A 14,931-nucleotide genomic window follows, 5' to 3' on the forward strand; every position below is an offset into this window, starting at 1 on the left:
CAAGCATTCTTTGACAGAGATCCAGAGAGTAAGTCAGCAATCTAGAAAATAGTCAGAGGAGGAAAAAAGAAGAAATACTTGAAAGTAAATGACTGAATAAAACAAAACCTTAAAAGACATGTACAGGCAGGTCAATGAAGGTGAGAGCTTCTTGGTAAGAGGAAAAACGATATTAAAAAACATAAATGAATAAAAATAGGAAAAGCTCTTCCTTTCAGAGGAAAGCAGGCTGTTAACAACAGTGATGGAATTAGAAAAATCACCATTTGGCAATCATTAGAGTAATAACTGGTTCAGGCAAAAATCATCAGTCAATGTAAAAACTAATGGAGGAAGTAAGGCGGACCCCTCTTGAAGCATCTCTCCACAAGATACTTACTCATTACAAAGGGAAATACCACCTTAACCAAATGCTGAAAGTGCACATCGCGGTGTTCCTGACCTGCTGCACTGAGAAGGACACAATGTTTTCCCACTGAGAAAACATCACTCGAATCCAAATCAAGGCAAGCTATAAAATAGGTCTGGTTTTGTTTTTTGGGTTTTGTTTCCAAAACTAATATGAAACACAAACAAAGGCCGAGTTATTGTTCTAACTTAAAAGGGTCTACAGAGATAAGGAAGCTGAACGTGACGCGTGATAGAGGATTTTCTTTTGCTGTACAGGACATAACCGGGACGACTGGTGGATTATGAATGAGGTCTGTACTCTAGCGTTAAATGTCAGTTTGCTTATTTTGATAATTGCGCCAGATGGGAGTATCCTAACCGCTTATGGGAAAAACACACTGGAGAACTGAGGAAAAGGATGAAGGAAATGTTGGAGGGGAATCCAGGTGAACCGCGTACAGAAATTCTCGGCATTACTTCTGTAACTTTGTGGACATCTGACATTAGGTTAGCCTGTAAGTATTACCTGACTAAGTAACTTAATCTCAAGTCTGAAGATCTGAAAGTGACAAACATCACCCTCCAGAGAGGCAGAGCCTCTTCCGGCCAGCCTGGATGCCCGATGCCAAGGGCCTGCTCATTTGGTGCAGAGTGAGATGTCTCTGCGTTGATTGTATCATGAGGGGTAGAAGAAGAGGTTGTTTTTTAACCAGCGATACTCACTTTCTGAATACCTTCTTCATTTACACACACTTTTGAGAAAATTTGTTTAAATATTTTGCTCAGCGCAAAGGCAAAAAAACGGATGGCTCCCAGACGCAGTTTGTGGCTCATTTCATCCAAGATCTCACAAACTTCCTCTCGGAGGACATCGACGGATTGAAGGGATTCCTTGGAAAGCTAGAGGGAAAAGGAAAAGCAAGGAGACGTTTCTGAAGGAAAGAAGCCAGAACTGTATTCCCTCAAGCCAGTATGACTAGTTCCAAATGGACCAATACTATATAGCTCAAAAATGCTATGCTCTCTTCTTCATTTAAATTGACATAATTTATTTTCCAATATAACCACAGTAGATAAATGATCCTATTTAGATAACCTCACAGACTAGAAATTCAAAGAGAATCGTCTTTCAAGGATAGTATTTTAGACTAAAGAAAACCTCTCACCTTTCATTTGATTTCTTAATAAGCTTACAACCAAATTCTCTAAAATAAGTTGTTGCCTGTGTATTAGTGTCCTAGAATACATATTTAGCAATTTCTTTCCCTAGAATGTTGCAGCACTCCATCTGCTTGCTCAGTGCTATTACAGGGTAATATACAAGGTAAAAATGCCAGATTACATCACAATAACCGTTTAAACTATTCAGATATAGAGGTCACTGGGACAAAACTCTCCCAAGTATCAAAGGGTAACTAGTGAAATCAATGACCTCACAATGGAACTCTCTTTATTCATATGGCACACCACATCTTCTTGTAAAGAGAACAAATATGGGCGTGTGCTAGGCCTGGAGATGAACAAGTCCGTTTCTGTCCTTAAGGAATCCTAATCTCTTTTTACTTCCCCCTAAACAAGCATGTTGGAAACAAGTGTGGAGTCTATGTGATAAATAATAATTATCCTTTGCAGAGGAGAATGTTCTGCTTTAGGATGAGGTCCAGAATATCAGAGGGTAGAATGCTGGAGTCCCAGCTTCTTAATTTACATGTTTTTTTAAAAAAAACAATGAGGTGAAATTAATATAGCCTAAAATTAGCCATTTCAAAATCAACAGTTCAGTGGCATTTCGTACCTTCACAAATGGATAATTATCCTCTACCTAGCTCCGTATTTTATCTTTTTCAGGGAAACAGAGGAATCAGTGGATTAGTGGTAAGGATGGATTTCAGGAAACAAGCCTAGGAAAGGGAGTCCATTTGAAGAACTATCAAAATAGTTGAGGCCAGAGACAGAAAAGGCCCAAACAAAGGTAATAAAAGGTGCTGAAGAGAAGGCGAAGGGCAGAGAGATGCTCAGTTCTTCTGGGCAACAGAACGGATGGTGGGGCGGTCCTGAGATGGGGGAGACAGACCAAGGGTAGAAGGCAGTGTGGTGCAGGGGTTGAGAAGGCGGGGATACTGATTCTGAGGGGTTTGTGAGACATACAAATTAGATGACCTTCAGGGAACAGGACAGTCAGAGATAAAAGTCTGAACCCTGATAATCTAGCCAAGGCTAGAGATCCTGTCTGGACATCACCAGACTACAGGTGAAAATGGAAATGAAGACAATGGACAAAATGGATCAGGGAGGCTGCAGGGATAAAGGAGGCTGAGGGTTTGACCTTGAGAAACACTTGCCTGGTGGATGGAAGAACCTGTAAAGAGATTGACAAGGGAGATATTCAGAGAACTACACCGGGTTGCACCATCAACGTCAAGAGAGGTCCTGCAGGAGACTGCCCAACAAAAACGGACACAGTTAAGATACAGCGAAGACTAAAACAGCCCCTGGGATCGGGTCCCTTGGAGATCCACAGTGACCTTTACCGGATGAGGTGCATGGCCTGCTAAAAGTGGGGCGTGAATGGGGAAGGACAGACTATACCTTTGAGGAGCTGAGCCGAGAAGGGAAAGAGAGACGTGGCCGAGAGGGCCCTCCCCCAGCCAGGAAGTGCTTATGCCAGCTGGGCCGGTAGAGAAGGCTGAAGAGTAGGAAGGACATGACCCCCGGGGTTCTGAAAGAATTACACACATGAGGCATTCAGGGGAGCAGGCTGGTCGATTCAGAAGGAATGCCTTCTCCAAAACTGGACAAAAGCACGGAAGCAGAGAATGACCTGATCCCTTATTCTGTGCACCTGGGCTTCTCATTTGCTCAACAGGTATGTCTGTCCTTCCAGCACCCTCTTCCTGGAAACCTCAGATGAGATTAAAAGATGAGCAATAGCTCTGTAAGTCCTTGTCCGGGTGCTGTCCCTCTTCAGTCTGCTCTCCACACCACAAACCTGAGTGGTCCCTTCGATGCAGCAGTAATCTCATCTTTCCTCGGCTAAAAGCACTTTGATGGCAGCTCTTGCATTCCTGTGAGCCAAAGACAGCCTGAGTTGGAGAAGCGGCAGCAGAGATGGAAAGAAACAGACAAGAGCTATCAAGGGGAGCACAGGAGCCGCTCCTAGTGACTGACTAGGATGAAGGGAAAGCAGGAAGCTGAAGACGGCATCCAGATTTGCGGTTTGAGCAGCAGGCACACGGCAGGGTTGTTCTTGGAGTACAGAAAACAGGGGGAGGGGGGTGTGCGTGGTACAGCAGTAGGGGTGGGAGGGTAAGAGAGTTTGATTCAGACATCCTGAATTTGAGAGGTTTTTGGATTTTCCAAGTAGGTATTCCAATAGACATCAAAATATGTGTCTCAAAAGAGATCTGGACTGAAGCAACAGATAGTAATTATTATTTATTACATACTGTTGTTTATAACATATTACTAACATAACAACATAAGTATAAGGAAGATACTTATAATTCTGGCAATAAATAAAACTGCTCAGAGAGTGAGTTAGAACAAGAAGTTGAGGAACAGCAGCATTTAAAGACACAAGCGAAGGAAAAGAAGCACATCAACGGAGGAAATCAAGAAGATTTGGTGGGAGGGGGGATGCCTGGCTGACTCAGCGGTGCATGTGTTTTTTTTTTTTTTTTTTTAGTTTGTTTATTTTTGAGAGAGTAAGTGAGCCAGTGTGAGTGGAGCAGCGAGAGAGGGGGGAAAGAATCCCAAGCAGGTTCTGCACTGTCAGCGCAGAGCCTGATGTGGGGCTCCATCTCACGAACCATGATCATGACCTGAGCCGAAATCAAGAGTTGAACGCCTAACTGACTGAGCCTCCCAGGCGCCCCGGATCACGGGATTCTTGATCTCGGGGCTGTGAGTTTGGGTCCCATGCTGGGTGTAGAGAGAACCTAAAAACTTCTAAAAAAAAAAGAGGGAGAGTGTGCCAAAGACTGCGAAGGATTTCAACAAGGTTGATTTTAGCCATAAGGAAGGAAGTCATTATTTGCAATCCTGGAGAGATTAATTACAGCAGGTTGGAAACCAGATTCCAGTGAGCTGGAGCTGCGTATACACAAAGGGTGAGAAAGTACAGAAAACAGCCAGCTGCTTCTAAGAGTAGAACACAACAGGGAAAGGAAGTGCTGAGTCATAAGGGGGAACAAATGTGCTCAAAGGCTGATTTAAGCTGGAAGACAATTAAGCATGTTCAGTGAGGATGTAAAGCAGTAAAGAACAGTAAAAAGTTAAAGACATTTGGGAGGACAATCGAGCAAACAAAGTCCCGGGGGAGGAGGGAGCAAGTCAAGTTCAGAGCAAAGGAGTAGGGGAGGGACTGAACTCCCAACAGGAGAAAGGGCTCCCTGTCCCCTCTGAACAGGAAGGAAGAGGAGAATTATGGGTATCAGATGCAGGTCAATTAGTAGCTTGATCACAGGAAGTTGAGAGTGGTCATATAATGGTTTACATTTTTTTGTGAAGCAAGAAGAAAGATCTCATGTTGAGGGTAAGGGGGGGGGAGATGGGAGGCTCAGAAAGAATGGGACGGACACTGACACTGTCATTTTGGAGAATGGAAGAGACTTCACTGGGGAAACAAAGAATTCCTGAGTAACAAGAATTACAGAGGGCCCAGTTGGGTTACATAATCTTGAGTTATAACAATTCCAATCTACCTACATTATGGGATTTTTTTCTCAGTAGCACAGCCAAGTTTGAGAAACACTGGCGTGGGTCAGTCATGCTTGATCTGGCTATGCACTAGAATTATTTGGGGAGCTTTTATTAACTTTTTAAATGTTTGTTTATTGACAAAGAGACTGACCATGAGCGGGGGAGGGGCAGAGAGATGTAGACACAGAATCTGAAGCAAGCTCCAGGCTCTGAGCTGTCAGCACAGAGCCTGACACGGGGCTGAAACTCATAAGCCGTGAGATTATGACCTGAGCTGAAGTCGGATGCTTAACCAATTGAGCCACCTAGGCACTCCTACTTGGGAAGCTTTTAAAAAGAAGATGAAAAAGAAGAAGAAGAAGAAAGAGATGCCTGGGTCCTATTCCAGAGTCATTAAATCAGAATCTCTGTGGACAGGACCAAAGCATATTTTTTTATTCATTCATTCAAGAAATATTTACTGAATGTGTACTATGTGCTAGGCACTAGGAATACAGCAAAAAAAAAAAAAAAAAAAAAAAAAAAAGTCATTAAGGGAGATAAAATTTTTGCCTTCATGGAGTGTATATACTGGTGGATAATAACAGTTAACTTTCTGTAAAAGTTCTATCAAAGAGCCGGTATTGAGAACCACTGTCTTTGGCTTCTAATTGACGAGGAAACTTCATGCCGCTGATGGAACAGGACCAATCAGAGAAGACTAATTGTTTCTTCAAGACAGATCATGACAGAGAGATGAAAACAAAAGGATTAGGAGCACAGGTCATACATCCAAATCAGAAGAAAACAGCAGAGATAAAGAGCTTTCCTGAGGCCATACAGCTGACTAAATTCCGCTTAAAAGTCAATGAAGCAAAGATCTCTCCAGGTTCACCTCAAGGCACAAAAGCACTTGGGCAACAGAACAGGGAGGGCCGGCCGCCAGGAAGCTGTAGTCCTGCCCACTGAATGCCTCTATCCTGCTGCCTTCAAATCACACGTCCACGACAGAACTTAGTGTTTCTCCCCAGTCCATTCCTTCTCCTGGGCTCCCTATCGCAATGAATGGTGCTCTCATTTCTAAGTCTTTCTTGCCCTTCCCTTCATTCAATAAGGTCTACTCCACCTCTTAAATTTCTTAAATCTGTCCAACTCGTTTCTACGACCACTTACCGGTCTAGGCAAGTGTGATCCCACAAAGGGAGTATTGCAAAAGCATCATAACCAGACTTCCCCTCTCCGTCTGGAGCAGAACGGTGCTTCTAAAACATAAACCGATCAGGCCACAGTCCAACCTGAAACCTTTCAATGACTTTGCATTGTATGTAGGATAAAATCGAATTCCTCTGGATGGTTTATAAAACCCTTCACCATGTGGCCGCTGCTTCCCTCTCCAGTTCCAATTCTTTTTTTTTCAACTTTTTTTATTTTTTTATTTTTGGGACAGAGAGAGACAGAGCATGAACGGGGGAGGGGCAGAGAGAGAGGAAGACACAGAATCGGAAACAGGCTCCTGGCTCTGAGCCATCGGCCCAGAGCCCGACGCGGGGCTCGAACTCACGGACCGCGAGATCGTGACCTGGCTGAAGTCGGACGCTTAACCGACTGCGCCACCCAGGCGCCCCTCTCCAGTTCCAATTCTTACCACTACTCCTTCTGTGCCCTCTTCGGTCTGGTCGGACCTGCTTCTAGTACTGTGAGTACACATGCTCTCTAGTCTTTAAAATAAGCCGGTGGTTCCCAAACTTTGCTATACTTTGGAGTTGACTGGGCTTCTCTAAAAACTACTACTAGAATGTCTGGTTCCCTCCCTCTGACGTTCTGATTCAATTCATATGGGGGTGAGATCTATGCACAGGGATTCCTGAAAGCTTCTCCAGCAACTTTAATGTGCAGTGAAATTTGAAAACCACGGGGAAAATGTTATCTACTCTGCTAGGAACATTTCTTCACCCACTTCACCTGGACAACCCCTAATCATCTTTTAGGTAGGCATCATTAAAAAAAAATCGATTTTCTTTTCTTTTTTTTTTTTTTTTTTAATTTAAATTCAAGTGAGTTAACATACAGTGTAGTCTTGCCTTCAGGAGTAGAACCCAGTGATTCATCTCTTACATAGGACACCCAGTGCTCATCCTGAAAAGTACCCTCCTTAATGCCCATCACCCATTTAACCCATCCCCCCACCCACCTCCCCTCCAGCAACGCTGTTTGTTCTCTGTATTTATGAGTCTCATACAGTTTGCCTCCCTGTTTTTATCTTACTTTTCCTTCTCTTCCCCTATGCTCATCTGTTGAGTTTCTCAAATTCCACAGATATGTGAAATCATGAGATATTTGTCTTTCTCTAAGTGACTTACTTCACTTAGCACAATACCCTCTAGTTCCATCCACGTTGTTGCAAATGGCAAGATTTCATTCTTTTTCATCACTGAGTAGTATTCCATTGTGTGTGTGTGTGTGTGTGTGTGTGTGTGTGTACACACACACACACACACACACCTCATCTTCTTTATCCATTCATCAATCAGTCTATGGACAAAAAAAAAAAATCGCTTTCCCAACTCTCTACACAAATTATTTGCCTTATGAGTAATTAGTGCCCCTGTATACTGGGCTCCTGTCAGCATATCAGATTTCATTGTCAATTCAATGGATTATACAACTGTTGTCATTCCCAATCAGACTACAGTTGACCCTTGGACAACGTGGGGGCTGGGTGCCAACCCCCCATGCGGTTGAAAATCCATGTGTAACTTTTGACTCCTCAAAATCTTAACTAATAGCCTACTATTGACTGGAAGCTTTACCGATAACATGAACAGTTGATTTACACGTATTTTCCATGTTATATGTATTACATACTATATTCTCACAATAAGCTAGAGAATATATTTTTAAGAAAATCATAAGAAAAAAATCATAAGGAAAATACATTTACAGTACTGTACTGTATTTATTAAAAAAAAAAATCCACCCTAAATGGACCCGCACAGTTCAAACCTATGTTGTTCCTTGTTGGCTGTGGTTGAAGAGGGAATCACCTACCTGTTTAATGACATAATGAACCTCTTCAGAATTGAGAACACTGTATTTAATATCACTTGGCTTGCAAGGAGTAATCCCCTTATAGACAAGAGGTGTGTAGCATTTCATTGCAAACTTCAAGTCACTGACATGCCTCCTCTCCTCTAAAATATCTTCAAATTCATCCCATTTTTTGAGCTCCTTCTGTGGGTAAGGAAAATGAAAGAAAGTAACGCACATACTGTAAAATAAATTAGGGCAGATTAGGGACTACACTGGTAAGGTCTCATCTTTGCCAACATTTTTATTCAAGGACACACGAACAAGAGCAGAGTGCACTGATAAAAGGTTCTCCTATACTAAAAAAAAGGAAATATAATGACAGTTAGGGGTCAATAAATTGATATTGAATTATCACAATATTTTATTATGTCTGTTTGCTATCTTTGTAAAGCCAGTACCCTTTTGGAAAAGTCAACAAAGATAGTAAAGATGAGAGATTAAGCTCTAGAATAATCTGACCAATTTTATAATCAATTTTATCTGGTCAATTTTATCAATCACATTGATAAATATGGTTTGCCTGCCTCTTCTCCTTAGGATTCACAATTAAATCCAAGCATACAATAGAAATTCAAAATTATGTCAAATTAAACTACATGGGTGCCAATCCACTTAAGGCACCCCATATGTCCTCCAACTTCTTCAAATACTTTTTTCCTCTGGTGACTGAAGGGCTGAAGTTTGAACTTTACCCTCTTGGAGAAGTGCTGTTGGGGCGGCAGGGATGCCCAGGTCATGGCTCCTGCCACTTCCATCTACAGGCTGTGATGAGACGCAAAGAGCCACCTGCCTTCTCCCTGGCTACCATGCGTGTTGCTGACACAAAGGGTGTCCTCTATCCGGGGTTGGGCAGATCCTAGGAACTTCTATTTATCTTTCCTGCATTAACCTGTGTGAGCAGCGGTCAACTTACTGGGGAGAAAAAAATGCTTAGAGATTCTGGGGCACTTAAATAGCAATTCAGATTCTAGTAAAATGTATTATTATTATTATTTTTTTTAAGAATTGTTTTGATCAGGGAATTAAAAAATTTTTAAATTAGTTTTGAGAGAGCATGTGTATGTGAGCACGTGTACCAGTGGGGGAGGGGCAGAAGGGGAAGAGGGGGAGGGGGAGAGGGAGAGTGAGAGCGAGCGAGCGAGAGAGTGAGCGAGCATGTATCCCAAGCAGGCTCCATGCTCAGCAAAGAGCCTGATGCAGTGCTTGATCCCATGACCCTGGGATCATGACCTGAGCCAAAATCAAGAGACACTCAACTGAATGAGCCACGCAGGTGCCCTTAATAAAATGTTTTAAAGCCAAAAATAAATAAATAAATAAATCTGGAAGTTACAGTAAAGCTCAAAGAAGAAAATTTAAATCACCTGCTGTCCAATGACCCAGGGACCATTCTAGTGAATGCTTTTTTTCTGGGCATATACACACATTCCCACCTGACACACATACATTTTGATTTGTCACTTGAGTTTTTCACTTCCTGTATAAACTTCCTTGTCCTTTCAGTTTCTTCCACCATATTATTACTAATGGAACTTTTAATTATTTTCTATTCGTTGCTATTAAAAAATACAACACACATTATTATTTCTTTCTAATTTAATCATTAAACCCTGACCTCCTTCTAGTCTTCATCTTCCTAGACCTCCCTATGGCCTGACACCATTCTTAAGGGCTCCCTCCTTTCCCCACCTCCAACCATCCTGAAATTTTCCTATTTTTTTTTTTAACATTTATTCATTTTTGAGAGGGAGAGAGAGAGAGAGAGAGACAGAGCATGAATGGGGGAGGGGCAGAGAGAGAGGGAGACACAGGATCTGAGGCAGGCTCCAGGCTCCGAGCTGTCAGCACAGAGCCCGACGCGGGGCTTGAGCTCACAAACCTTGAGATCATGACCTGAGCCAAAGTCGGTCGCTCAACCGAGCCACCCAGGCGCCCCTTTACTTTGGTTTTTAATTCATGACTCTTGTCACAGCAGAAGATCCATCTCATTTCTCTAATCCAGTGATTTCTCAACCTTGGGGGAAAATTTCAACCAAAATGAAAATGTTTCTTCTTTCCTCCCATTTCCCTTAATGTTAACATATCCAACTGTCCTGTCTCAACCCACTGTACTGCTCATCTGGCTTTAGATACTAATTGTACATGTGGTCGAACCTCCTGCTTGGTTCTCTTCTCCCATGGGAGCTCCTGATGTACACATTTAGTTGCAAACACTTCACATTTGGCCCTCCTAAGGTTTATTTATTTTTAAGAGACAGAGAGAGAGACAGATCATGAGCAGGGGAGGGGCAGAGAGAGAGGGAGACTTAGAATCCAAAGCAGGCTCCAGGCTCTGAGCCGTCAGCACAGAGTCTGACACGGGGTTCGAACCCCTGAACTGTAAGATCATGACCTGAGCCCCAGTCGGATGCTTAACTGATTGAGCCACCGAGGCACCCCGACATTTGGCCTTTCTAAAACTGAACTCATTTCTCCTCTGCACAATCCTACAACCTGCTTATTTTCTGGAGTTTTACACCAGAAATCTCAACAACCACCATGCCATCTACATCCCTTTGCATTATTCTAGACCTCTCCTCCCTCACCCTTGTGTGCAATCCATCTGATCCTGTTAAGGTGGCCTTTAAGAACATAGCACATCTACTCCTCAACCACAGGTCCAGCCTGTGCGCTTTATCACAGCAGCCTCCTCACTGGTCTCCTTGACCCTTTGACTCTACCCTCCATGTTGCCATGTGCTCTTTTCAAAACACAATTCTGACCCAGTTGTTCCCTGCTTAAAATACTTAAATGACTCGCCACCTCCATTAGAGTAAGACCTAAACCATTTCTGATGTCATACAAGCACCCCTATGAGCTGGTCTGTCCCTCCCTCTCCAGACTCATTGGCCACCATGCTAAGGTCTACTCGATAGCAAATGATTTGCATTTCCCCAACACAGTTCATTGTTGACATGCTTCTGGGTCTTTGCACATGCTCATCTCTGTGTCTGGAAGGCCTTTTTGTTCCTCTGTCATCCTTGCTCAGGCATCACTCTTGTGAGAAAACCCTCCTTGAGTTGCTCAGAGGGACTTACTCTGCCTTCCCCACCAGAACGTCTTTACCCAGTACCTCCACCTATGATGGAATGTACCCATAATACTGCAATCGTTTGCATGTCGTCACCCCAAAATGCAAGTATCCTGAAGACAAAACACATGTCCTCTTTGTATTTCCCAACATCCAGGTGTGTTTGGAATAGAGCACAACTGAATGACTACATGTTGAAGTAACAGAAAAAAATATAGAATGTTAAACTGAGAACATGACTAGGCATAATGAGAATACAAACAAAAGAGCACTTAAGAGGAGTTTCAACATCAAAAGGGTAGCATGTAAAACGTGAAATACGCAAACACGAACATTGTTATGCCCACATATATAAAGTATAAAGAATAGATGAGGGAAAAATCTTCTAATGCTGGGATTCTACTGTAAAACTCTGTCCTTGTAACATATCATACTCTTGCTTGTAAGGTTCAAGAACCTTCTCAAATCTCCCATTTCTCATCAGTAAAAGAATATACAGTTTATGTATAGACTCAGACTTGGTACAATGTAACAAACTGTCATTATAGATTATATAATTTTAGGGATGAAAGGGGATTTAGAGACTTCCCACTTAGTGGTCCTGGCAGTGGGAAGAGAAAAGGATTGGAATCAGCTAGGGAGACAAAGATCTTCTCTCTCTCTCTCTCTCTGTACACACACACACACACACACACACACACACACACACACACACACACGTAAGGCATTTATGTTTATAAACATTTTTATATTACATATGAATATACAAAATAATTATAAATAAGTGTACATATATAGAGACAGGGAGAGAGATGGAGGAGGGAGACCCTTCTGCGCTGTTCACCTGAAAACACTTAGCCATCAACCTCAGCCTCTGTTTACCTCTGTGTACCATTTCCTGACTCTCCCCCCTCAACCTAGACTGAACTGACCATCTTCTCCTTTGACTCTTAACTGAGCCTTTCATGACAGCATCTAAAATACTTCATTAAACCCAGATTGGTATCTCCCCTGCAAGACTGTAAACTTCTTGTCTGCGTAGGTAGTGCGTCTTATATGTTTTTGTATTCCCAGTTCCTAGTAGGAACTCATTGTAGAATGAAAAAATAAATTACTGAATGAAGACACTTCCTGAGCCCTGCTGCTGCTGGCTCCCCAATATTCACAGGCTAAAGCTCAAAGTGCTCCCAATCTGGTCCTGACCCAATGGCTAATCCAGTGATTTTTTAACCCAGGCTGCACATGAAAATAACCTGGGCACTTAAAAAATATACTGATGCCCAGGACCCCTTAGAGATTCTTGATTAATTTAGTCTGTGAATGGTACCTGGGCATCAGAATTATTTTTAAAAGTACTCCAAGTGATTCCTACTCGCAGCTAGGGTTGAGTGTTAACTACTCATTTGTTGGCCTTCCCTTTACATGATGGAGAAGTATTTATTACCATAAGATAAATGTATTTGCACAGCTACCCATCTAGGGGCACGATACAAAGAGGAGCCCAAGTAAGATTTCAGTTAGTTCCCCCCATTGTTTTTCTATCTTAATTTTTACAGCAGCCCCTTCTTATTTGTAGCTAAACAAGCTTCTCCTTGTACCTCCCTTTCAACTGCTCTGGAGGATCCATTCATTCAACAGATAGTTAGGGAGAGCCCACAACATACCAGGCACTGTTCTACAGGCTGAGAATAAAATATGAACAAGGCAGACAAAGAACATGTAGGAAAGGAGCTTACGCTGCCTTACGGAAAGACAGACAACAAATAAGTTCACTTAGGCATACTCCCAGTGGCACGCTGGTGAATGTTTAACCATGGGAGAGCCCTGGCAGATTTCAAGCTACCAACATGACCTCCGTAGGCGGAGAGCTGGGGAGGGATGTGCAGTAGCCAGTCTTACATAGCATCTCTACCTTACAGTCTGACGGACATAAATAACCTCAAAAGCGTGGGTAACAGTAAAATTTAGTAAAATAATTAGGGAGTGCTGAGCTTGGGGTATTTATTACTTTCATTTTTAACAGAATTTATTTAACTGTAAATTTACAAAAGTCAATCTTTAATTTTTCATAACGGTTGTATGTCAACAATGGGCTCTACAAACGTCATGAGACATTAACACACAGCTTTGAGAGTCAGTACAAGACTGATGTTAACACGACATTGGAAAAGGGAATATAAAGAAAATAAAATATAGTAACTAACCAGGAAGGACTGGAGAGCTACTTTAGATTGAATGCCTGGGTTGAGGCCTCTCTGGGAGGTGGTATTTGAACTGGCACCTCAAATGGGACAGGGGAAGCGATGCAAATTTCTGGGAAAAACAGCATGCCACACAGAGGGAATTGTAAGCACGCTTAAGGGGAGAGCCTGCTTACTGTCAGAGAAACAAAGGCCAGTGTAGCTAAAGCCCAGTGAGCAACATTAGTAGAATCAGAGAGGTAGCAATGGTGTAGTCTTGCAGGACATTGTAAGGAGTCCAGATTTTTCCTTCAGGCTTTATTTAGCAGGAAGCCATAGTTGGGGTTCTGGGTACACCAGGAAGTATCTATCCCCAGTCTTCTTTTCATTCCGTGCTCTCACGAAAAGGTTTCAAGCAGACCTACGGCTTCAGCTACAATTTGCTTGCTGATGTCTGACAAATCCGTATCTTTAGGCTAGACCTGCCTCCTTTCCTCTGGTACCATGTTTCTAACTCTGTCTGGATGTCTCCCAAACACCTGTGAGGTATGGGGTCCATAACGTAGTAATCCACGACTTCAAAATCATTCATTCTACCACTCGCATCTGGAACTGAACACATCTGAAACTGACACAACCTGTTCCTCTCCCCAGATTCCCTATCGGCAGCGTCCGCCCAGTTGCCGAATCACAGAAACCTCCTTTTCTTCAGCCACCGCATTCAACTATCCTAACCAACTCAAACTAACCAATTTACCCTTCTCCCTAGGCTCACTGCCATTGCCTCAGGCTTTTAGGACTTCTCTGGATGACGGCAATCGTGTTCGGTTGCTCCCCAGGCTTAGGGCGTCAGATTCCTTCTCCTATCAGATTCTCCTTCTACCGTCTCTACTTAAGTGAAGGTTATCCACACAAATAACCACTCCAGAAACCCAGCCTCCTTAGACTTCCAAAAATACAAATCCGATCATCCTTAAAGGTTCCCTTAGAAAGCTTTTATTCTTTTTTTTTTTTTTTTTTTAATTTTTTTTTTCAACGTTTATTTATTTTTGGGACAGAGAGAGACAGAGCATGAACGGGGGAGGGGCAGAGAGAGAGGGAGACACAGAATCGGAAACTGGCTCCAGGCTCTGAGCCATCAGCCCAGAGCCTGACGCGGGGCTCGAACTCACGGACCGCGAGATCGTGACCTGGCTGAAGTCGGACGCTTAACCGACTGCGCCACCCAGGCGCCCCGAAAGCTTTTATTCTTAAGGGTGCGTAAATATGATATATAAAATCCCTCTAGGAACTATCTTCTGCCCACTTCCTTAGTTTTGTTTCCCACGTCTCCTTTATTCTACCCTTACCTAACTACTAGGTTCTCCCAAACATGCAAGGGAGTGGCTTTCTTACATGGGTGCCTACCATGGGTGTCTTCCTCTCCTTCATCTCCCATTCACACCTCAAAAACTCAGCTCACATGTCGCCTTCTCTTAAAAGTCTCCTCTGAGTCCCCAAACAGGTCAGGTGCTCCTTCTC

General features: G+C 42.9%; 1 protein-coding gene across 3 annotated transcripts in view; it reads right to left on the bottom strand.

The window, feature by feature from the left end:
- Positions 1-14,931, bottom strand: part of GNPAT (glyceronephosphate O-acyltransferase) — a 34,511-nt gene that overhangs the window by 16,928 nt on the left and 2,652 nt on the right. For all 3 annotated transcript variants that reach the window (XM_086679686.1, XM_025915067.2, XM_086679687.1), the window contains exons 2-3: positions 8,119-8,301; positions 1,114-1,290 (exon numbers count right to left, since the gene is read on the bottom strand). In XM_086679686.1, the coding sequence (XP_086535812.1) occupies positions 1,114-1,290; positions 8,119-8,301 (360 nt within the window). The remainder of the gene's footprint in view (positions 1-1,113; positions 1,291-8,118; positions 8,302-14,931) is intronic.

The sequence above is a fragment of the Puma concolor genome, chromosome D2, assembly GCF_028749965.1.
Source record: "Puma concolor isolate L17-30 chromosome D2, mPumCon1.1.hap2, whole genome shotgun sequence".
NCBI lineage: Eukaryota > Metazoa > Chordata > Mammalia > Carnivora > Felidae > Puma > Puma concolor.